The following is a 26,041-nucleotide window of genomic DNA, read 5'->3' on the forward strand; positions in this document are numbered from 1 at the left end:
GGCTGTGCCTCCTTCCAGCTTTGACTTCTCTTTACTACCAATATTCAGCAAGAAAGGCAAATAATCCCTGTTCCACTTCAGCTGCCTATTAAGAGAATGACAGAATTAAAGCTCAATGGGAAGGGGCCTCTGGAGCCACCTAAGGGAGGCCCTGCCTCGGTCTCAGTGTACTCCATATCCTTCCTTTCTGTAGTTTTCAGGGAAATCTCCAATTTCAACAGGCAAAACAGCAGCACTGGAGACCCCAGAAGATAGATGGATGGGAAGACCTTGGGAAAGAGGGCCACAGTTCCAGAGGGAATGGATTCAAGAAGTGACCCTGGTAGGTCATTGAGGAAGATAATGAATGAAAAAAAATTATCCACAGCTTGGGGTAATTGCCAGCAGATGGAAGGAGAGCAGACTGTGCAATTTACTTCTGCCCAAGGCTGCTAAAGTATTGTGAGCCTAGGATAAAATTCAGGCTTACAAAGAAACTCGATACCACTCGGTTTTGGAGAGCAGAGAGAGACACTCTTATCAGAATGGCCGGGTTCCCCTCTCAACACTTCCAGTCATTTTTCAGGTAGCTGGGAGCTGGTAAGCCACTCAGTTTTATCATTTGTAAAATGCATTAAGTATTTTTCATTATTAGCCAGAGGTGAAGCATAATTAATTAGTGTTTGCCAAGGGTTTGAATACCTTCACACAGCAGATAGCATGAACATTCAAAATACTGTTCATGAAGACCATCTCTTGCACTGTGAATAAAACAAGGGTTATGACGGGATTTTGTAAAAGACGACTGTACTGCTTTGATGTCTCATATTGATTTTTCTAATCACTATACACTCAGTACAAAACTACTACAGAGCTGACTACTTTTACTGGATACCAAAAGGATATTTTCTTTTCTTGTGAAGACTTCACTACTTACACATTCACTACATCGCTAACAAATATAAACACATTTTTTTTTATTCGGGACTGCCTGCTGAGTCATCACACCCCTTCTTTCTCTAACTATATTCCCCTCTCTGCTCAACATGACTCTCAAAGGTGTACAGTATTTTTTTCCTGAACTGAAACAGATGCAGCTTCCATGAGGTCTGTGGCCTTGTAAATCGGCCAGTACTGCTTTGAGAGGTCTTTCAAGAGACTCGTGTATGTTGTATCATGCAGACCAATTTATCTGGGCTTCAGCAGTGGCAGTGTGGTCATCAAGGCTCTTGTAGCCCAGCTGAAAAAATATTAGTCACATACACAACTTTTTAACAATTTAAGTCAACTGTTTGTCTATGCAGATCTCTTGATGCAAAGCTTTTGTAGAATATGTCTTATCTAAAATCTCCAGTGCAATGGGTAAGATGCAGAAGGGCAGAAAACTAAATCCGCCCAGTCATGGTAAACCACATAAATTCACCAGAACAAGATTTTGATTGAGTCTCAGCAGTCGTCAGCACATACTAAATGAGAGGTAGGTACTGCCCTCTGGAATGCTTGGAATGGGTGGATTTCAAGATTTGTGTAGCTATACCCATTGACACATACTATGTCAGCATAAAACAATTCAAACAAACTGAGAAGCAAATGAACAGAGCAGATAATAGTTTTAATTCTGTGGGCTGTGTCAAAGACTTAGCTGGTGGTAAATAAAGTTTTACTGTAGTTGTGAGTAAAACTCCCAATGATCAAGAATTAATTAAATAATTAATAAGTCAAGACCAGAATTTAGTCTTTTTCAGGTAAGTTTGTTTTGATATTAATACTCACAACATGCCATATTTAGGGTTTCCTTCAAGGATAATTCAGTTTGATTCCAGCCTGTGCCAAGGTCAATGCAAGTTGAAAAGGTGCTACTAGCACAAATGAACTTTTAATATTGTAGCATTAATCCCACTTCACAGAACAGACAAAGAGATTGTTTGGTTGCTGTTCTGATTGCTAGGTTACCGACCATCTTATTACAATCTGCCTAATATGTTCCTTCTTTTGATCAAAATCTTAGGTATGAAAATTACACTATCACTTCCTTTCTTTCTATGCACATTGCACCCTCTAGAATATTTTCTTAGTATATTTCACATAATACTGCAAATTTCTTAGACAGAAATGCTAATAAATCATTTGGATACTATTTAATTCTCTTCAGGTTTTCAGACTGGCAAAAAAACATCTTTGCTAGTAGAACACATAAGTGACACACCAAGGAAAACAAGGAGAAACGAGCAGATTTTAAAACAGCACCACAAAAACCTCCTGCACTTTTTCTGTATGTAAATACCACTTTTCTGCCCCAACCAGTTAATTGTTGAAAAGGAAAAAAGATTGAACATAAAAGAGCTATTTTTCTCTAAGATGTCTGGTAGCACTCAAAAGCTTAAGGCATTAACTTATGGTTAAAAAGATTTTACTCTCTTTAACCTATCTCCTTTTATATGCATTCTTATCTTTTCTAATTCCAATACACTGAGTCCCTAGGGGAGGGGATGAAAAGAGGGATGGAGGAAAAAAAAAAAGTGATTGCCTAGCAAAAAACAGGAGGGAAGAAGCCAAGTTTATTACCAGGTGAAAAAAAACCCAATCTATACACCAAATACACCATCATTTAACTGGAGACAGATAATGAGAAGGCACAGCTATCCTCCAAAACTAAATATATTAAAAAATAAATCTAAAGGGTTGGGATATATTTATTATATGAGACATAACCTATTGATTTTCCTGAATAAACATATACGGTTCAGAAATGCTGAGCATCCACAAATAGATTTGTGGCCATAGGAGATAAGGATGTTCCATTCCTTTTAAATTCAGGTAATAAATTCCAATAGCTACTCAGATTAACTACTGTCAATGAGCCAGATCAGCGATGCAGGTGCTCCCCACCCCAAATTTTCACTAGTTTTCACATTGCTTCCTCTGGTGGCACCAGTTTTCTACTTAAGGAAAACAAAATTCAGACATACTGTGTGGATTGTGGTATGTAGTATAACATACAGCTACCTAAAAGAGCTTCCATATCAGAGGAAGTGGAGCTGTGTTAGAAGAGCAGGTTGCTACAATAATTTATGCTTCTTCCCTCGTTCTGCAAGGGAGCCACGACAACCACGGTGAGCTGCAACATGAGCCACCACTGCAGTGCTGCGGTGTGCCGCATTGCCTGTTGGTGTCTGTGCACTGAGTGCTTGGGTAGACCTCCAGCCTGCACGTGTTGGGAGGGAGCAGTGTCACCTTCGTTACCTGAACATATCCCCATGACAGTAATAAATGCATGGTGTGTGGGCTTAAGGGACAGCATTATACTTGATAAAACGATGCTGGGAAGAATGGCTTCAAAAATCCTACAGCATTCAAATAGCTGTTAAAAAAATCACAGTGTCACAAACCAATTCCTCCTTTCTCTTCCCTTCATACTCCTCAAAAACAATGGCACCACAGACCGAAGAGGCTGGATGGGTGCAGGAGGGAGCAGGTTAGCACCCAAACACTTAATTTTAGATGGTCCGTGTGAGGCTGAAAAACTTCCCTGACACTGCATCCCAGCATGAAATCCTGCAGCACACAGGAGGATGTTATTGTCTCCTACTCATAAGCTAAGAAGCTCCACTGTAGTCAGGTATCTCTTGCGGAGTTCTTCGAAAATGTTTTCCACGGCCTCTATTCTTAAGTAGTCCAGAGCCGCCTCCTACTTTCCAGGCTAACAATTTCACAATGAGTTTATTTGTACCTACTTATGGGACAAGATTACTCTTTACCTGAAATAGCTCTTTTCTCTCTGTGGTGTTTTTCCCTGCGATGCATTCATAGATGGTACAGCTACTGTAACATCTTCAGACCATTATGGGACTAATAAGCACTTTCAATTAATGAACTCCCCCTGCAACATTGTATCAGATACTTCATAATAATGAAGGAACATGAGATTCACTTCATTTATTTTGTTTAGAAAAAGATGGCTATCTCATCAAGTAAAATATCAGATTAATCTAGCACAACAATTTTTGGTAAAATCATGTTGCATTTTAACTCACTTCTCATTGACTTCCCTGTATAAAAAAATGAATTAACACAGTTTCTCATATTGATTCCATTTAAATTACCTCCATAATAGCTTGCAAGACTCTTAAGCAACAGTGGGGAAAAATCACAACTTTTGTAAGACTAATGCAATGCAAATGCATATAAGAAAAAGATGAATTCCTAACTGTTTCTCTGTGCAAATTGATACATTTGTGTCAATTTCTGGTGATTTCTCCTCTATATAGACCAGTCATTTTAAAATGAGAGGTTTTTGAGTAACAGTCTCCCACCAACTAAGATGACTACAGGAAATCCAACACCAGTCCAAAAACTACCTGAATCTCGTGAGTGGAACAAGAAACAGCAATGATGATGTGAAGAAGACAAATGAATGGCAAAAGAACCACTGAAGTTCTGTTAAACATCCAGAGCGGCCTCTAAAATATATCCGTTTTAATCTATACTTTGCAGTAAAAATTAGGAAATTAGTGAAGTTCTCTCAGAGGATGTCCCTAAAGTGAAAACTGCTGCTTGGGGGATCATTTCCTAACAAGAGCCATGTTAGTAACTAGGCAGCTATTTCTTCTGAAATGCTTGTGCTCTTTGAGCTTGCCCTGCCCTGTTTCTGTGCAGCAGAAATATTCATGGTTCATGGTACTCGACCAAGATAGCAAAGGAGTGTGAGAAGGAAGAGCGAGAACCTGGGGTTAAATGCTATCTCATATACTGCCAGGAGCACCTGGTTCCCTATCACTGATACAATGAAAACGATCAAGTGATCTTTGCACATCTACTTTTCTATCAACCATTAATTGCTAAAAGCAGTCCATTTTATCTGAGGGATCTGGTCACTCCCACAGCCACCCTTCCAACAAGCAAATGCAACTTTTCCATTACCATGAGTACACCGAAAGACCACCAGTCAGCACTCTGCGTGTGTCCTCGTCGGTTGACCACCTCTGGGGCCATGTACTCTATTGTCCCACAGAATGAATATGCTCTCTTGTCATGGTCAATGGCTTCTTTGCTCAGACCAAAATCTAAAGAAATTGAAACAAAAATTACTTGTTAGGTCTTAGTTACATTTTTCGTCAAAACTGTTAAACTGTGTTTAAGCTGTTCAAACAAAACACCCCAACCAGCTGACGAAGCACCCTTCTGTCCACGTGCAGAAAGGCCACAGCCACGTGTGCGTTGAAGCCCTGTCTGAATGGAGTGCCTGGTTGCAAATTGTTAATAGGTCCAGAAAGTAAGTGAGCAGAAAAAATTCTGCTCAGAATGAGGTTCTATCCCAAAGCATGTGAGAGACTTTAAATAGACAGAAATACACAGTTCAGGTTTGATGAAGAAAATACTGGTAAGGATTCTTGCTCAGATAACCAAAGCAATAGGAACAATAATCCCAGATGGACAATGGTGAAAAGGATGTCCAGACACCATCTCCAGGGTGGCCAAGGAATGTCTTTCCAGGTGTCCTTTGCACAGTGATAATTCAGAGAATTTAATCTGGAGTAAGCTGTCATACTGGAAGCATCTTTCCATCCATGGTGGTAGGCAGCCAAGCCTGCACACTTCACATCAGTCAGAAGTACAATTTTACCACAAAAACGCTGTATCTCCATGTGCTGTGCAGCATGGGTCCTTGATGAATTGCCAGAGAAGAGCCCAATACTCAAACTCTTCAGGTTTCTGGCAAATTCTTTCCAAGACAAGACCAGGATGCATGGAACATACTGCAGAAAAAAGTAGCAGCTTGCAGACGTTAACTTTTCTGTTCCTCACATACCTGTTATCTTAATGTGGCCCTCTTCATCAAGAAGAATGCTGTAAAGAAAAGAAGCAAACGTTCACTCATTAGGCAGGCACAGAGTGCAGTTGACAAATACGAATAAAACACATTTGAGACAAGTAAGGAGATATGCAAAACTAAAATACATGTGTAAACACCCCCCCAGTGCCTCCAGAAAGAAAAGTGGTCCACAAACATCTGCCTAATCTCACATCTGAAGCACACACATCCTGCGGCATTTGCACGGTGAGCCTCCTCCTTACTCCGCAGCATGCTCAGAGCAGGCAGGCAAACTGAGCTCAGAGAGAACAAAGTTTTAAAGCCAACAACTGCAGAGTTTCTGCTTCCAGCCGGAGAAGGAGCTACAGAGTTTCTGTTCTTCTCATAACAATAAAGGCAGGCACACAAATTGTCAGGGCTTGGACTCACTGGACCTAAAATTAACTCCATAGGTTAACATGTTCACACTGAAGTAATAAAAGCGATCGTAGACCATAATGACTAGTCACAGCCTGACTGTGTATCTCAGCCCCTGCTAATTTATTCTGTCCAGAAGCACAAATAAAAATTCAGCCTGGAAGCCAAGTTCAAGTCTTCTCACGTTTGCCACCTGCCAACGTATTTTTATTCTCACAAAGGCACTCCAACATTTCTGTGAGAAAAATGTCTGTAGCTCACAAAAAGCATTGCTAGTTTTTCTGGAAAAAAGAAGGAACATTGAAACTGAAAAGTAATGATTTTTGGTAACTTTTCTGCCTATAAATATCAACACAGTAATGAGGGTGGGGTTTCTTCAGTTCTAGTTAGATTAGTATATTTCTCTTTTCAAAATGGTCTAGCGAGGTGTCAGCTATTTTTATATTCCCCTTCTCTTACGAAATCACTTTAATCCAATCATTCAGCAAGAAATAAGACAGAAATGGAACAACACACTGGACTTCTGTGAAAGGTCATCTCTGTACTGAAACATAATTGAAGAGAGATGATCTTCTGTCATTCATTTGTTTGTTTAGAACAGACTGTTATTGTGTACTTCATCAAAAAAAGGCCAGCAGCTGAGTCACTACTATGTGTTCAATAATTAATGCTTTTTCTTCTTGATAAAAGCATCTTTACCTCTATTCTTTCTCCCTAGATTTCTCAAAGAAGCATTATTTTTAAGTACTAGCCTATAACAGGCATGTTTAGATGTATTTTTGTGATGACAATCCCTAAACAAGAGGCTTGTGCTTCAGAAAATAGGATAAAACACCTGCCCAGTGTGGAAGTGAGGTGAATGCATGAACCCCACAGACTGGGCTCTGGGAAAATAGCAAGGGGGAGTACAGCTCACAGAAATCACCTAAAATTTTGCCCCACACCCAGGAAGACCCTGTAAATAACACGGCAATTCAAAGGGTGTAGGATTTTCCCCAGAAGCATTGATTTTATATTTTATTGATTCCCTGTTGAAAATCCATGCTGCTTTTCCACGTATACAATAGATGTTTTTCATTCCTTTGCCCTCATTAGAGGGTTCATGCCTTACCCTTGCTGAAGGGATGGAGGCAATACCACCACAGCTATCAGACAGTTATACTGTCTTAGGTTAAGTGAGCCTGAAGCACACAACAGATTTTCTCTCACTGAACGTTTGTGTGAGCAGAAAAATGACCGTATCTTAGTTTCCTATGGATATGCATCCTATATCCCCTGAAACTTGGTCTATGGTTGCATTCTCTGTCTCATGTTCACTAATCACCCTTGTATGATGCCCTCAGCTACCTGCAGCTTCCCCGTGGCGCCTGGCAGCACCCTTTGGACAGATGGGTGTTTCCACATGTGCCATCTGCCCACACATACAATGCTGTGGTTACCAAATGAAAATCACATTCGATGTAAAAAGAAAATAATATACTAACAGTGAGAAAAAGAGAATTGTTTTACTGAATTAGCATTGAGTGACATTAAAAAGCAAAGAACAATGTACCTGCTTCTAAGCATCCGTGTTACAACAACAGACAAATAGGGTTTTTTTGACTGTGGAAGCAAACTTATTCTCTGATCATACTTTCTGTCTTGTCCTTTTATCTTCAACACTTTACAGTTCCTTTTTATTCCCCATTGCCAGTAGTAAAAAATCTATTGTGACAATCACAACTACTTTAGCAATGGTTTGCAGGATCAGCTGATCTGAAATAAGCTAGTATTACTTTTGCAGGATGGAAAAAAGAAACAGAAGTTGTTCATGTGATTCAGGCTCGAGAAAAATCTTTCTTCTAAATCAGTGGGATGAAATTACAAAATTCATGAGAAGTAGACTACCTTTAAATGTTGAACTAGGCTATAATCCCACTAAGTGATGACTGTTCACTACAAGATTTTTCCATTTTATTTATTCAGTTTAAGGTTTGAGTGTGTTTACAGGATACTATCATTGTCAACCTGTTCTTCATTTCAAAATGATAAAATATTTTAGCCTCAGGATTATCCCACAAACATTCAACTGCTTTGACTGACCTCAGTTTAAAAGTATAACTTGAGAAAATAAAGGCTGAAAATCTCCACGTTAGAGGCTGGGAAACTAAGCTACTAGCAGGGGAATGACATAGCCCAAGTTACGGGAGAAGGTCATAGTGGAACTAGGACTGCAACCTCCTTCGTAGTTTTTTTGCTGCAACTTTGGCACTGGGATAGAGTCTTTGTAATTAGTTGTCGAGATTATTTTATAGCGAATCTTAAATCAAGGCCATAGCAATTCTCTGCCATTTCCCTCTCTCTTTATTTGTAATTTTGAGTCACGACTTCTAGGCTTCACTTTGAACTCCAATATACCAAATCATCATGAAGTTCTGCCAAATCTATTAAAGCTGGAACTCTGGGGTTTGGGTTTTGGGTTTTTTTTTTCTTTTTTTTTTTTTTGATTTAAGTTTCTTTCCAAGTTAGCTCAGTTATGCAGAAAAACCAACCCACGCTTTATGTTTTTCAGAAATTGCAACCAAAATTTCAGGTTGGAAAGAAAATCTGAAACTTCATAAAGTGTTTTTAATGTGACTGCAGGCTTTGTTATGAGAGTACCAGATAGAGCGAAGTATTCAATTATGTCCAAAAGAGATGAAGATTCTCACAAACTGTCCACCATTTGTGACATGTGTCTGCATGACCCCACACTACCTCACCAGGCTGAACAGTATTACACCAAACTCATCTCTGCTGTAGTTTCGTTGACACCATGAAGTCCCAAAAAGGGACTGCTTAATTCGATGGGAGATGATGGTGATTTTGCACCAAAAGTCTTTGTCCTTTACTGATTCTCAGATATTCCCTCTCTACACAGGGCAGCTACATTCATGACTGACTTGCCGTGGTGTGCAACATACTGTACCAAGCAGCGGTAGTTTGTTTTTTTACAAGAGTTCAACAATTCAGGAGCTGTTATATGAACAGTTATATGAGCTCTCCTTTGAACAGAAAGCTGAGGGAATTATGTTGTAAACCACTCTTCATCACAGCCCTTACAAAGGAATTGTATCAAGGTGAATCTGGGTACCTGGAGATAGAAAAACCCAAAAATAACTAAAAATGCCTGTGCATTCTTAGAAGGTAGAGTTACTTCTAAGTCACCCATACCCTTAAATCACAGCATAAGAAATAACATGTGTGTCATCTGCTACTGTATAATAAGTTTCCATTTTTCTAGTTTGGTAGAGTTACCATATTTAATAGCTTGATCTTGCAGTTCTTAAACAGAAACCTGCCTCACCATGTAAGTAACTCCATGGGTTTCGGTGTGACCGAACAGTACATTGTTCCACAAAGGATAACTCAAGGACAACATGTTGGCTACAACAATTTAAGGGAAGAAGCATCTGTTTGTTCTAAACAAGACTTTAAATAGAAAAATCAAGTGCTTGCCTTTTTGAAGTAAGTACAGCTAACTTTGTAACAACTCCCAGAGTACATATTCCGCTTGTGCTTACAATTAATTCATAACGTTGAATTGTTAATATGGATTTTTGCTCAGGCAATCTTAAAAAAACGTTGAACCTTAAATTTTAATGTACTGAGGGTTCTTTCAAGTAGTCCAAACAGTGCTACTTTCTAGCTAGTCTTCTCTGACATAAACAATTCTGATGAAATTCATTTTAGGATACTTACAGAGCTGACTGAAGCAATCTTAAACCTATTAGCAGTTACTCTTGGGAGCTTCTGGAGGACAGCAAAAGCATGGAAAAACAAAAGGTCAAATGTAGTGCCTATCTTTTAACAAAGGGGGAGGGAGAGAATTGGGAAATTATGAACTGATTAATTTATCTCCAGTCCTGTAAGTCTGACAGAGTAAACCTTGTGCTCTAATCAGACTGGTAATACTTCTCCTGAAGACATGGGTGTAATTCTGCACATTGCACCTCAAAGGAGATATGGACCAAGAGAAATCAAAGGGAAGGAATGAGAGTCACCAAACACCTAGAAAGACTGACTGGTGAAGAAGAATTCAATAGCTGGACTGTTTAGGGTACAGAATAGAGGTCTGAGGACACAGATGTGCTTGCAATCCCCCAAGGCTGCTTCTGAGAGCAGAACAAGGTGGCTGGGGAGTCTAGGACAGGCCAAGGAGCAATGGCAGCAAAGAAATTTCAAATTAGCTATTAGGAGCAACTTCCTAGATATACGACTGGTGGAGCACTGCTGAGAGATCTCTATGGAGATCATGCTTCTGTGTTTCCACCACCTATTTTAAGAATAGGTTAACAACACACCTGTAATGACCTTCATATATTTGACCCTGCCATGGGGGGCAGGGAGAATATTCTGGGATGGTGCTAATTTTCTTTTATCATTTTATTTAGGGAACTATTCTTACACTGATGGAACTTAAAAATATATCACTTTTTTTTTCCCCTTCAGAGTGACTGTTTTTTCTGCTGTACCCCTTTTTTTAAACTCTAAACCTGAAGTTCCAGTGAAATCATAGGCACTCTGCTATCCTAGGCATGGCTACACATAGGCTTTGAATTTATAAAGCTATTTTAAAGGATGTGGCTTTCAGTCAAATAGATGCCTTGATTTATCCCCAGGTATGAATTTGAGTTACACCAGTTTGGGTGATTTCCTTTCCTGTACAACATTAGTTTTATTAATGTAAAGTAATTTTATATTATGACAGTTGTATTTAGATTCAACTGTATCACTGGTATTTGTTTGACTATACATCAAAGATCATAAACAATACATTCAGAAGTTAGGGAATACCAGAATGAGGGCTGCCACCTTAACCTTATGCAGTGAACTCATTGTATAAAGGTCTTTAATTACTTGATGATACTTTTTGTTTTCTTCCAGAGAACTCTTGCCTCAGTTGGCAGAACAGATAATACCTGGAGATTTTAACAGAGTGGAGGGGATGGGTGACTGGTCTCAGGTCAGATGAAAATGCACAGATAACTTGGTTCCATTTTTGACTTCTGACGTTCTTCTATGTGGTGATGGCAAATCAGGGACACCTTCCTTTCTCAGGTGAGCTCTAATTTCTCAATTCACTGAACCCTGATTTGAGATGCTGCAGTTTGGTCTACAGAAATTTCAAGTGCTCTCACTTGCAACTGAAGTCAGTGAGAGATGTGTTTTGAAACACGACACATAATTCTGAGAACTCTGAAAAATCAGGTTCTTGGTACCTCAAACACAGTGAATAGTTTTGACATGCACTTAATTTTTTTCTTGGTTTCCAACTTCTCCTAAAGCAAAAAATTATGGCATGTGCCTAAAAATGTAACAGCACTGTGGCTTTCATTTGAACATACAGGCTCATATTTGGATACCTTTTAACAGCAGCTTCATAGATCATGTCTTAGTTTGAAAAACAGCTTTGTCTAGCACCAGAAAGTAGTGTGTGATTCATAGTAATGCTCACTAGAAACAAAGTTTGAAGCTGCAAACCTATAATTGAAGTTATTCTATAATGTGCATGTTTGTTGACACTGAATGAATAAAACAGCAATTCAGAACAAAGCCTAAAATGAAGATCTGCTAGCAGACAGTGTAACAGCACATGGCAGTGGCAGCAATGGTGTGACCACTGCCTACCTTCAGTTCATATTATGTAACAAACTGGTACCACCAGTGGTTTAACTTGGAAGATGACTTCATGGATTTGCCAAAGACTCTGGTTTTCAGTTTTGGTTGCATAAACAGGCAAGACTGCAAATTTCAGTCACCTGAGAAAGGGTCTATAGCCGAAAGGACTGAGGCCTCTGGTTATGGACATCTCTATGAATTCATATATTACTACCACTATTGCTGTTGTATCCAAGACCAAAAAAAAAAAAAAGAAAAAAAAAGGGAATTTATAATTTAAATAACATAGTACAGTTTGATTTAAGCTATAAATTGTACTCTGCTCTGGTGAGACCCCACCTGGAGTACTGCATCCAGCTGTGGAACCCTCAATATCAGAAGGATATTGACCACTTGGAGCGAGTCCAGAGGAGGCCACGAAGATGATCAGAGGGCTGGAGCACCTCTGCTATGATGAAAGGCTGCAGGAATTGGGCTTGTTCAGCCTGGAGAAGCGCAGGCTCCAGGGAGACCTCATTGCAGCCTTCCAGTACCTGAAGGTGGCCTACAAGGGGGCTGGGGGGGGACTTTTTACAAGGGCCTGTAGGGATAGGACAAGGGATAACTGGTACAAATTGAAATCAGGGAGGTTTAGATTAGATATCAGGAAGAAGTTCTTCCCGGAGAGGGTGCTGAGGCACTGGAACAGGTTGCCCAGAGAAGCTGTGGATGCCCCATCCCTGGAAGTGTTCAAGGCCAGGCTGGATGTGGCTTTGAGCAACCTGGTCTAGTGCAAGGTGTCCCTGCCCATGGCAGGGGGGTTGGAACTAGATGATCTTTAAGGTCCTTTCCAACCCTAACCATTCTATGATTCTATGATTCTATAAATAGTTATAGAAAGTTGTACATAAATAGTCTTTTTCCCTTCAACTTTTCACCTACAAAGTTCACCTTCCATTACTCTTGGTTTCTTATTTTGTGTGAAATCAGTAACACTCAGTTTTAAAGAAAGAGCTGCATATTTTTGAATGTCATGCCATAGAAGGAAAAGGCTGCTCTGCTGTTATATGGAAGTGTAAACAACAGCCAAGCAGATTGCTCTCAGTGGTCATCTTTTGTAAATGACGGTGACCATTACATTACAAAGGCTGGTAACTTTGACATGTTTCAGCATGTTTGATTGGAGCTGGCACAGAAGATGCAGGCAAGCAGCAGGCAGGAGGAATGGAATAAAAACAATAGCATGTCACTCCCAGTGACAGCACTGGGGGTCTACTGATGTACTGCAGGGAAACAGTAGGAAAATCCTCTATAGCAATCCACTAGGAACAGAAAATAGCTGTAAGTACAAGCAGGAATCGTTTTGAGGAAAATATTTTGGCTTGTTATTAAAAGTGTTTCTAAGATCCTGATTATCACGTCTCTCACGAGCTAATATGCACACTAGTTTTCAGAGATGCGCGGTTACTTTAAACAATGGCTTCAGTAAAGCTGAATGATGCCACAACATATTTTGTATGTGCTGGAGTTGGAGCTGCTTTGAGCGGTTCGTACCACACCAAGGAGAAGGCCAGATTAAAAGCTGCAGATGGAGAACAGTGCTTCCGAAGTCAAAGGCGCAGAGTTCTGAATCCTGCGCTGAGCCCATTCACTGGACTGAAGTCCGGGCACACAGAGGTCACATCATACTGAAACAGAGTCCAACTATTTGACCCTGTGTTAAAATGATAGGATAGGAAGACCTTACTCCTGATGGTGAGTGTCTCGTGTACAGTCTCTCACATACGAGAAGGAAGGCAGAGCCTCTGGTACCTTTTGACTTACTAAGCATGACAAGGAGGATAAATGACCTAAAAGCTCACATACTTATGTTTTGGTTTGCTCTTTCTCATTAACTTACTTTTCTGGTTTTAGATCCCTGTAAATAATTCCAAGACCATGGAGATGGTCTAACGCCAAGGCCAGCTCAGCTAAGTAAAACTTGACATCCTCTTCTGTAAACATCACCTAGAGAAAAGAAAGAGAAGAACACGCGTATTTACTGGACAGTGGTGAGCTAGCTTGTGTCATGGGGAGGGAACTGTTTAACTTGGGAGTGCTGGAAGGACAACCATATCAGATTCAGTTTTCCACAATTTGTCTGAGCTCACATTAACAATTCTGACCAGATTCTCCTCATAAAATAAAACCTGATCTGTCAAGTACTTCTGTTTCTTAAAGCATGCTGCTCTCATTCATCTGTTTGATCTAAATATCTACAGTGGAAGTTGCCAGGCTTATTTTTAAATTTAAGTCTCTGCTCTTGAAAAGGGGCCATCACAATACTTAAGTGCTCTGAGAAGCTGCAGAAGAGGCTGAGAGCAAAAAGAGAGGATTCAGAGTATAGATGTCACATGATTTAATTAATAATATCACTGCAAAGGCTAGAAAGAAAAAAGATGAACAATCAAAAACTGGCTAAAAATTTAATTAGTCTGACCATTAAAATTGCATTAACTAGCAAAATAAATGTAAATTTTTTGTAAGGTTTAAAATAAGGCAAGAGATAAAATCAATAGAATCTGGGAAAACCTAATTTATACAGATATATCTAGTTGAAGTCAGATGTCTCAGAAAGACAGATCTAAAGAGAGATAAGCTTTGCATGCACACATGCTACGGTACGTGGGATCTGGCTGGAAGTCCACTGAAATCAATACCATCGGACCAAGTCCATTAGTAACAAATTGCAAGGAGTACAAGTTTTCCCATAAAGTCCTGCCTTGCGAACCGTGCCACTAAACAGCTGCATAGCATAGGTAGACAAGACGCAAACACTGAAAAAAGAAGTACATAAAAGGAAGGGCAACTTAAGTTATCATTCTTGATCGTCTAAAGCAGAGAAGTTAGCAGATTGCATCAGAAGATGTGAAGTTTTGAAGGGGTACAAAATCTGAGCTGCCCCCTTTCACTTTTGAGTTCCCTGATCATGCAGAAGGATAATTACCATCCTTAGGCAAGAATCACTTTCTCTCTTTTCTCTCATGAGATTGGAGAGGCCCTTGCTAGGGCAGCACGCTGCCTCGCTAACAAAGCCTGATTTCATGACGAACAGCAGAAAGACATTTTTATTTTCTTTAATCTTTTGCCTTGTATTAAAAGTAACTGCTGTCACGTACTAAGTACTTCCATGAATCTCATTACTCAGCAGTGTAATTAATCTATTGCTAATGTCTTCTTGCATCAGCAAACAAGTCATGAAGGCAAATACTTGGGGTTCCAAGCTGTGGTGCGCACAGCAGCCTGCAGCATGTCACCAACCATGTATTGGATAGGGAAAAAAAAAAAAAGCTAGGGAACTTGAGAATGAAACTACTGTTTTCACAGCTTTTTTAGTCCATCAGTTAATCCCCAAACCAAGAAGAGAAAACAGTTTCCCCTCAAGATAGCATTTGAAAGGTCCCTATTTGATCTTTAAAGATTGTGTATTAGGTGGATGCTGGCGCTGCCCCATCCCAGAAAGAGATGAAGGGCTGGGGACATCGTGTTGGTGACAGAGAACGCTGGGCTGCACACAAGCCCACAAGGCAGCTCCTTCCCTGCTCGCCGGCTGATGCCCGCTGTCTCCACGCTTGCTGCAGGGGTCAGGCCCTGACATACAGCCATCTCTTCTTTCTGCTGGCCAGTGGTTATGTTTTTCCAGCAGTTCTGTGCCCATGTCCAGGGCAACATGTATTGGGGATTGATTTCTCTGACTGTTTCTCATCACATCCAAGATACATTACGTGAGCACTAAGTCTGGGGCCATTTTGCAATGGGAATGGCTTAGTTGCGGTGCAGTTTTCTACAGCTGCGATGCTTACATGCTGTCTGCTGCACCACCTATGGCATAATTCAAATACAGCTATTAAGAACACACTTAAAGATACAAGATGATACAGCTTCTATTACATATATATAGCAAAACTATTCCCAAGGCCATTTTTTCATGCTCACCAACTTCATCTGAGTTCAGGAAATTTAGGACAGTCTTTCATTTCTGAAGTCCATCAGCTTACCTCTTTGGAGAGTCTTGTGAAAAGGTCTCCTCCCCGCAGGAAATCCAGTATTAGATACAACTTTCCCTCTGTTTGAAATGCTGCATAAGAAAAGGATGGAGATGTTGGAAGTTTGAATCAAGATAATGTCTCCAAAGAATTAATCTTGTTGATGCCATCATCTTCATTTCAGCACTTTCAGAACAGAAAAATTTGATTTCTGTACAGAGCTAAGCAATCAGCCTTAGACTATGAGAAAAAATGGCATCAGTCAAGAGACAACAATGAATTATTGATACACTCTTTTCCATGCTAAGCACCTATGAATGAATATTGCTTTCCATCACACAAGGAACCAGGAGTCACTGAGGACTAGGCATAGAGAGAAGTGCCCAGGTTTGTGTGAGAGGAGAGCCCGCACTGTCCAAAATGTTCTCAGAAGACCTTTTAGAGTAACAATGGGGCTCCTCAGGGAGCTTGTGAGGTGGAGGAAGGCAACTCCAGCAAGACACTACATTCATATACACACATATACACATTTGTATTGGTGCAGATTATTAAAAATAGTTTTTATTTAGATTCTCTGGTTTTACAAATGATACTTGACAGCAAGTGAGGGCGTTGGCAGATGTGTACTTACCAGCTACCCTACCAGCACAATCTATCACACTGGACATTATGACAAATCTATTTTGATGGAGAAATGGCTAAAACCTACTTATACTGAAATTCACCTTCAGCATGAATGAAGAATTTCATACAGATACCCTCTGTGATTTTGTTAGAGACAGAGTCACAAATAGGTGGGGAGTATCTATATGAAATTATAACACATATACTTACAACTCCCCAAGCAATTTAAGGACAAACATGAGTTATATTTTATTATAGTTACCATAATGAAGCTTGACTATGAAAGGATGATTCACTTCTGCCAAAATATCTCTCTCCATTTTTGATCGTACCCGATCCCGAACTATAAAGAAAAGAACAGTTAGAACAGTGACATATTAAGAGGAAGCATGGTCATGGGATACAGTACTGGAATGAGGTTCAGGCAATTTGGATTCCACTTCTCACTCTGCTGATGGCTTGTGATGTGACCTTTGGCAAATCACACCACTCTCTAGCATCCCTTTTTTCTGTCCTGTCTATGCAAAAAGTAAGCTTTACAGGAAAGCACTGTCTTTCTTTGTAGAGAACTGTCCAAAATAAAAGCACTACATCATTACAAGCAAGAGGAAGGTGATTATACTTTACAGAAGAGAATGATAATGTGAAAATTAAAACAATATAAAATTAATAAGTCTATCTCTTTTAAGATTAAACAGGTTATACCAGTCCCAGATCTCATTGGGTTAACCTTGTGCAAATTGGCTTTTTGTGTTGTGCTGATGCTAGCATCAGCATTTATGAGACATCACTGAATAGCACTCTCTGGAAGTGATTTACATAAATTATTTTAAGTTTCCAATAAACCACCCAAAAATCCAGTAATAAAAAAAAAGACTGGCTAAAAATAGTAAAAAACTGGCTTTATGTGCAGAGATAAATTATTAGCAGCGAGAAAAATACTTTTTGTGATTGAGATGAATAGAGAGAAAGAGAAAAAATAAAGGTGAGCTGGGTTCAAACTAATCAAAACAGATGCTGAAGATTTCATTGCAAATATATTTAGCAGAATGTTCAGACATTGAGGAGGATTCAAGTCTTCACATTATCAGGTCTTGATCTTGGAAATTCATTTTTAAGTCAATCACAATTTTAGCAGCTCCACAATGCAAGCATTGAAGTTTTCTTCTTTCTCTGTGTTACACAATGCCAATGTTTTTCAGCTGAATGCATCTACAAGTAATGTTATGGGACTATTGCAGGTGGTGAAGCCTGAGATCTGGTGAGATTCCGTCACTGCCTGTATGTGTTGAGGATCTGCTGAGAATCCGAATACTCTCAGGACCTAAGTAACAAACGTACCATAATGAAACCATATATTCTGTTGCCGTACTTCAAAAATTGATGCACAGAACTAGGTCCAAAACAGCTGACCTGGAAACTTTAAATTTCCTTATATTTAGGAGTGGAGGGACACTTGGATTTCTTGCTATTTTGATGCTTTACCAAGGTCAATAGCAACTTAAACTTTACTAGCTCACTCAAGCTAAGCTACCTTGAGGCTAAAAATCAAAACAAAGGGAATCTCAGAATCTTAATCTCATATCACAAGTGAAAATTACACATTATACACTCAGAAAATGCTTAACCTACATGAAAGCAAAATATTTCTCATGCTGTAGATCAGTGATGATCCCAGGCAGGAATTCTTCTAGGACACGTGGGCATTGCTGAACACTTAGGTGGGACATTTCCCATTAAGCTTAGTGAGATAGCCTAACAATGTGCCTCTCTGGGCTTACACCACAGAGGCGTACAAATAGGCTGGCAGAGGAGCAGCGCAGCCTCCTGCCCCCAGCATTTCAACGACCAAAAAAGTAAAGGCAGAGCTGTGCAGCCAGGCGCTTTGCTGGACCTTCCTGCCCTGTGCCCTGCTTGCTGCTGTGGTAGTTACAGGCTGTGGATCTGTCAGACTGCCATATCAGCAGGGCAACACTGGAGAAAAGGCTACGTCACCACAGAATACAACCTCATGGTCCAGAGTCATGGCCCCGTAACTGCTCTGAACCTAGTCTCCTCCGAAGCTGCTCTAATCACCACCTTCACAGTGGCTGCTAAAGAAGATAACTGGAACCTGTAATCAGGATTACAGCTTGGCACATCAGTTGGTGACCTGCTCTCCTCAGCATCAAATGCTGCCTGATTTAAATGCCCTGAGGGCAGAAGCTATATAGGCACAGATTTTCATGCAGTTCTACCACAAAAGAAGCTATCACATTCTCTAGAAAGGCAAATCCACTTGTTTTCCTCCTACTTTATTTTTCTTACCCTACTACTTCCACATACTTGGGCTGTGCCTGATTTTAACCTCCAAAGTAGTCTCCCTAGAGATATATGTGCCTGCTTGCATCAGCTTACATACCACAGGGCACTGTCAGAGTTAGTTATTGTACCATATGCTACACATCCATTGTCATGATATTTAATAAATATGCAAGGTTAAATCCCTTCTCCTATGTGGCTGATTATTGATTCTGCCATAGGAAGAGAGAAAATTTTTTTCTTGTTCCAGACAGAACTAGAAATAGGGATTCCCTTGCTCTTCCCCCCCTTCTTATTTTTAGGATTGGGGCAACACAGGTCTGATATACATCAGGGAGGTTTTAAGAAGAGATGGCCCTCTGACATAACATTTCAACAGCATGAGGCTCTGGCTCCATCTGACTCTTATGATGCTTTCCAGGTATGGTGAGTGGGAAAGTGACTATTTTCTGCACTTCAGAGATTATTTTCTAGTATTCAGTGGCTAGAATACTAGAAAACTCCCAGTTGGCTCCACTGAGGGAGTTTCCCTTCTAGTTCTTACATCCTGACAGTCAGATAATTAGATTAATTTGCTAAAGCATGCTCCGAATTAGTTCTGGCTGCTTATTCAGTCTGCTAGACCCTGGCTACAGAAGGAGTCCTCCAGCAGCATGAGGAGAGATGGACAGGGTCTGAAGAGCTGCTGCAGTACCAGAAATGCCGAGGCCTGAACATTACAGATACTTCTACGTAGGTGACTGAGCAAACATGCGTACCTTTGCTCAGACTCGTTTGGTGAACAGGTATCACCATGAATTTCTCCATCCATTTCCAAAATGACTGGATCTCTGACAAAGATTTATCTCTATTGATTCCTTTCTAAGTGAATCCCTTTTCTCTGACTGTCGTACCAAAGAGCTGCAAAAACAGCCCTGGAGCTCAGTAGGCTCAGGGAAGATGACTGAGTGGCTCAGTTCAGCACTGCTCAGGGCAGGGCTAGGCTCTCCCTGGCACAGGTACCTACCCTGTCCTTCTGCCCACCCCTTGGTAATGATAGGGGATGCACACCAAAGGCACAGAGAAAGTGCAAATAACTCTGCTCCCCTCCCCCTTCCTCAATTTGACCACTTGCAGGGGCCTCAGTGCAGCACACAGGTGGCTTGGATGTGTAATGCCTATATGAGTAAAATGCTCATTGGAAATAGCAAGAACTCTTGTCCTTTCTACCCAGAACAGAAAGATGGGGGTTGCCACTTTAAGTTATACATCAGGCAGAGAACATAACCTGGAGCAGGGAGCACACAGTCATGAAGACTGTTTGCATGATCCTGGAAAAATTAGGTACCTCTGAAATAATCTCTGGTGTCACAAGACAAAAGAGAGAAGACTGGTGAAGCCTGGAACAGTGGAGGAAGCACTTGCTACCCTGAAATAAAGACAATCCCCATTTCCAGGTATTAATATGGTATGAAAGAGAACTGCAGGCAGCTGAGGATACATGCAAATAAACAGCACTTATCCATTTCTGTCTGTCTAACTCTGAACATGAAAGAGAGGATGTTACTGCTTACTTTATTTGATACTGAATGCTTATGGAGAGGGCTTTTTTATTACGGTATGCATTTTTAATTTTTGGGCTGTTTAATTTTAATAACTATTAAGTACAGAAACAAAAAGGGAAAAAATATATTCAGAGCAGGTTCCAAGGAGATAAAAAAAGTTTCTTCTCAATAACAGAATATCTGTATATTTTCTGAATAAGAAAATAAAATTGTAATCCTGCTTCCTTCTCTGAAGATCTCATGATACCAACGTTGGTTGAATTTTAAATATAGACATATAAATTAAATTTCAGCCAATGAACTTCTTTTCCATATGTCTCACTTAAAAACTAAAAGTCAGTGCATCTCTAGCTATGTACACTGTCAAGTAATGCTCATCTAGGGACAACCCTTGATGTATATGCAATGATACTGTATCAGTTCAGTAAGATGTCAAGCCAAGCCAATGAGAACTTTAATTAGTGAAAACATGGCTTTCAGGAGCTGTAAATTGGGAGTTTATAGAAGAGACACGAATTTATTCACTGTAATACTGATTAAAATTTATAGCTAATTCACCATAAGGGGAAAGTAACTTGTCATATATCTAGTAACGGGATAGCTGAGCTGAAGTCACGGCTCCGTGAAGTTGAATACTGTTCAGCCACTGGTCTCTGTGGAGCCAGAGTATTTCTTTTGGTATCTCCCTGGCCAAAGAATAAATTCCAAACTTTTTTATTTCATAATATCCTTCTCACTGTTGCCCAAACTAATTCTTAGTTCTATTAGAATAAAGTTATCCTGATGCTATCTTCTAAATTTAATACTTAAATAAGGTGTGTAATACTTTGCTGGTCTTTTCTCTGTCTTCAGACCTACCTGGAGTAAAAGTTGATGTTTCTACTTAAGGAGAAGTAATTTTCAATTTAACTTGCAGTACAGTTTTGATTTTTGCATGTAGATTTGGTGTTTCACGGCCTGAGGGTTTTACCTACAGCCCTTGTACAAGCTAACGCATGCACCAAATTTAAATTGGTATTAATTAAATTTTCAAGCATCAAATAAAAATGAAATAGCTTTTTCTTCTGCCCTCCTCCCTGGGCTGAAACCCCACTGGTGCCCCACAGCACGCTTCCCCTGGTGCCAGCTGGATCCTGTCAGCAAGGCACAGACATTTTAAGTTAGCACTTCCGTGACCAATACCATTTTCCGCTTATGGCTTTCCTCTTTAAAAGGTTTTTGTAAGGAAAGATCCAGCAAGGGATCATGTGTAACAGGCATCTTAATGCCTTAGCCAAGGGCATTGGGCTGCAAATCAGACTTGACAAACAGCAAAATCCTCAGTGCAGTGCCACCCATCTTGGGCTCACCCACGGGCAGTGCCATGGCATGGTGCATCACTGCGCAGGGACAGGAACCAGGACAAGTGTCTATGAGGAGGACCAGTGAGGAGCAACGGAGGGTGTCTACCTCCACCCTGGGGATGTTCAATTCCCCCATATTCTGGGGTCTGGCAACAGCACAGGGAGCACAACAACTCAGGGCTGCCGGGCTTTGGCTGCCCGTGCAGATGGTGTGGAGATGTGTGTGATACATTCTGACTTCCTCCATAGGTGCCGAACTTGGGTGTTGGTCTCACCTCTGTCAGGCAACAGCATGGGCAGCCAGAGTCTCGCGGGTGAAATATTTTCTGTACCCGTTAGCTGAGATCCAGCACAATTCTGCTTTGCTCACGACCACAGTCGTCTGTGTGAACATCTGACTGGTGCAGCCTTGCAAATGCAAGCAAAGCACTTGGATGCTCCAACACACTTCTAGAAATAATGACTTCTAGCATAAATCCTGTTTATAAAAGGGGATGGAGATGGATTTTGTGAGCTCTGCAGGGCCTCAGAATCTGAAGATAGTTCTACCAGTCTTCAGTAGCACTGCAATGATAACACTGCTTTTTTGTCAGCTGGTTGTTAGGTGTGTAGATCCTTTTATAACTCTAGTCCCAGTGTGGGAATAACTGCTGCCTGCCTGCAGGCATAGGATTTTACTCCATCCCCAGAGTCCTCAGGACGTGGCTCAGGGCAAGACCTGCTGCTTTGGTGGTCTCTTGAGGTGGGCCAGTCACTCTGGACTAATTTTGGAGGCAACCTTGTTGGTTTCACCAGGCTGAAACTGGCATTCGAAAGCTTAATTAGTTTTTGGAACTAGGAACAGGTTGTCAGATGATGGGTTTAGTGCCTCAGTGACTTGTCCTTATGGCCTTTTGTCCTTGCTGACAATTTTACCCAAAGTGCTGCTTAATTCCCTGACCTGCAACACCAAGAAGAGAAAACCCCCTGCGTGTCTGACACTACAGCAACAGCCTCTGATAGAAAGCTGTTCCTGCAGGCAGATCCACACAGAAAATACATGAATAATGGCAAAGGTTTCACAATCTGCTCAGAGATGTTTGGCAAAAAGCATTATTGATTATAAACTATTTGCCCATCCCTAGCTTCCAAAATGACCTTTTGATAAGAAACATCCCTGCTCAGCCAGGAGCAGAGCACTCATTAATTAACAAGCAAGAACAGGGGGAGTTAGAAACTACGTAAACTTAATTAAATCACCATTGAAAAATATTTGTAGCAGGAGAAATAAATAAACAAATAAACCCATGGATTTAAATTTCATCTATTACCCTCCTCACATCCTTAAACCTCAGAACCATGCCTCAAGTGGAACAAATGCAAAATATAACTCTGACCCAGGAACACACCACTCCATTTCAAATTCTTCACATAGCACTAGTACATGCCAGTGATATACAAAATGGAACATATATACAAAACTATGTGCAACATCATTTTCAATTCTATTTTGTTATTTTAATCTGGTTTTAATGCTGGCTGTTATAGACAAAAGCAGAGAACTAGATTCTGATTTCAAACCCGCACTGTGTACATCTGCAAGACACAGTACTTGTGTGCTGATTAATTTATTACCTGAGATATGAAGAAATACAAGCTTTCCAAAAAAGATCACAATCTGGCTGCAATGGTTTTGCTTGGAAATACTATTTGCATTGCTGTGTTTCTGCTCCACACAGCAGTACACTCAAATCTTCTGAAGAACAGCCTTTCATGTTGTACCTTATCAAAGAGGCATTATTCCAACATAAAGGAAAACAGAAAAGCGTCCTGTTGACACCCAAATGTAGAAGTATACCAATAATGTCACGTAGGGATTTTATTCGCATTTCCTTTGAAATGCATACAATTTTGTGAAGGTTATTCTTCTGGAAGAAAGATCCTCTGCACCCCCAAATACAAAACCTTTCCGAGATGGGGAAAGAGCCATTAAAAACAGACCTTTACCACTCAGCCCTAGTGCTGCTGCAGCAAAGGAGAAAACCAGATTCACAGAGCAGGAGTCGCTCCTTTGTAGCAGGTCACTCTGAAAAATCAATACGAATGCATACGGCTTTTTAGGAGTCCAGGGTCTGGTGGAGATAATTTTATCTCCTCCTCCCCTCTTTCCCCCCCCCCCTTTTACATGTAACAACACACTTTCCTTTGATTTTTTTTTTAAGTAGCTTGGAGGCTTCAGTGTTGAGATGTGGAATGACAGATGTCTCCAAATTAATACTAAACTTTTAATATTGAGCTTACATATATATTATTTATCACCCATTCATTATTCTCTCAAAATGCTTGGAAAAGTTAATTAAACCTCACAATATTCCCTTGAAGTATCTCTGCTCAATTTTCCAGCAACAAGAATGAAAAGACATACTGATGAAGTTGAATGCAAAACAAAACAAAACAAACAGATCGTATTGGAGTTGTCAGGAGCAAACACAGGTTTCTAGGATGTACTGACTGCTGAAAACAAATCCTCAGAGTGATAACCTGAGCTCTCCCCGCACTTTACTGACACCCTTGCTGGGTGAGGAGCAGCCTGCAGAAGCTGCAGCTGGTCTGAGCTCTGCTGTCACTGCTCGGTGGGTTCCTTCCTGCCCGGTGGAGCCTCTGGCAAATGTCACCTCCTGCCTTTTCCCCACTGGGACACCAACCTGGATCTCTCCCCAGCCAAAAAATCCCAACAGATGCTGCAAGAGCTAAAGTGTGGTTTAGATCTGTGGCTGAAATAAGCCAGTGAGTTCAACCCCGTCATTGGAGAAGTACTGATCCCCGTCATTGGAGAAGTCCAGCCGGGCGATCGTGTAAACCTCGTGTCCTGATGCAGAGGTGAAGTGTCAGGTTTTGTGTATTTTTAAATAGAACTGGACCAACTGAATATACACAGATGTGCTTGTGCACAGCTGCCAGGTGAACCCATCCCCCCTCCAAGGTCTGTGAGCTGCAGATGTGCAGTGGTATCCAACAAGCCAAATCCTTTGGTGATGTACAACACCAGCAACATCAGAATTACACCCCTTAAAACCACATAAATCAGTTCCAGCTAACATCATTAAAAACAAACTGAATAAATGATTCGATGAAGTGTGGAGACAGCTGCCGGTTGCTAGCATGGAACTTTCTACAACGCACCAAAACCTACAGCTGGAAATACATCTGTCTGCGACTTGTGCAAAACTGAAAGCATTCAACACCTCTATACAGCTACACCTGGGTCATCTTTCTTTTGATGTAACGCATATGTTTTATTTAAATTTATTTACCTCAGAGGATGTAATATCCTGTCAAATGATCCATGAGGTGACAGATTTGTTTCTTGAATTCTACAGTAACCTACTTCTATTTTTTGTTATATGTGCTTCAGTTGAACAGAAGTATAATAATAATAATTTTTACTGTTGCAGGCAATAGCAACAATTTCAGTATTAACTCTTACTGACAAGCAGTAATTACCTATGATGTAGGAATAGGCATAATTTCCAAACGACAAACAAATAAGGGGGCTGGCCTTAGAATTCAAAGGTACAAGTAAACTGTGTTCATCAGTAGCTCTGGAAATTATGATGACCTGAAGGGTGAAACTGGTGGCTGTTTCATATAGTTTTGCAATAAAGAAAAGTTGCTTAAAACAGTTTTGAGACAGTTGGCCCTTTTCCCTCTCACAGAATAGGTATTTAAAATTCATTTCCAACTCTCAAGAATCTGACAGAGAAAACACATACATGTACATATATTCCTGAATCATACTCTTAAATGCAGTTCAAAGAGGGTTGAAATTTCTCCATCTAACGATGGTATCCCTGTTTCTCCTGCCGGACTCAATTCCCTTGCAGCTGCAGCCCTGCTGCAGTGCGGTCTAACTCACATGCAGCTGCAAAGGAGAGGCAGCGCTGAGCCTCCTGTTTCCTACCTTGAGTTTGCAATTGCGACCTTGCTAAGTCAACAGAAGCAATAAAGAAATTGTTCTTCTGTTGTCCTGCTTTGGGTGGAGATGATCCAGATGTCCAGCAACTGCCGGGTCTTTCAGGGTCACAAGTTTCACTGCTTGCCTTTAGGTTTGAAGCCCAGCATGGTTTAATCAACTGATCTTTGCTCTTGAAACACACCTGTTTCGTGGGTTTTACAGGCAGGGCTGAATAACGTTTGCATATTACTGTACTCTGGAATCATGAAAAGTGTCTGTGCTTTGGGATTCACCACAAAAATGTTTCGTACAGTATCATCAAAGGCAAAATTACAGCTTTTATGACTGAAAAATATTGGGAGTGACCACTGGCTCAGCAGTGAAAATGCAAAGACATTCCCTCTTATGCCAGCCTTCTATAGGAAAAAAAAAAAAATTCCCTT

At 40.5% G+C, this 26,041-nt stretch overlaps 1 protein-coding gene across 1 annotated transcript in view; it reads right to left on the reverse strand.

Moving 5' to 3' along the window:
- RPS6KA2 (ribosomal protein S6 kinase, 90kDa, polypeptide 2) overlaps window positions 1-16,811 on the reverse strand; it is a 73,177-nt gene extending 56,366 nt beyond the window's left edge. The window contains exons 1-5 of the mRNA XM_010148161.1: window positions 16,739-16,811; window positions 15,865-15,944; window positions 13,728-13,834; window positions 5,789-5,826; window positions 4,900-5,042 (exon numbers count right to left, since the gene is read on the reverse strand). Coding sequence (XP_010146463.1) covers window positions 4,900-5,042; window positions 5,789-5,826; window positions 13,728-13,834; window positions 15,865-15,944; window positions 16,739-16,796 — 426 coding nt within the window. The 5' untranslated portion in view covers window positions 16,797-16,811. The remainder of the gene's footprint in view (window positions 1-4,899; window positions 5,043-5,788; window positions 5,827-13,727; window positions 13,835-15,864; window positions 15,945-16,738) is intronic.
- Window positions 16,812-26,041: the final 9,230 nt, after the last annotated feature.

This window comes from Eurypyga helias, unplaced genomic scaffold (assembly GCF_000690775.1).
Source record: "Eurypyga helias isolate BGI_N326 unplaced genomic scaffold, ASM69077v1 scaffold10990, whole genome shotgun sequence".
NCBI lineage: Eukaryota > Metazoa > Chordata > Aves > Eurypygiformes > Eurypygidae > Eurypyga > Eurypyga helias.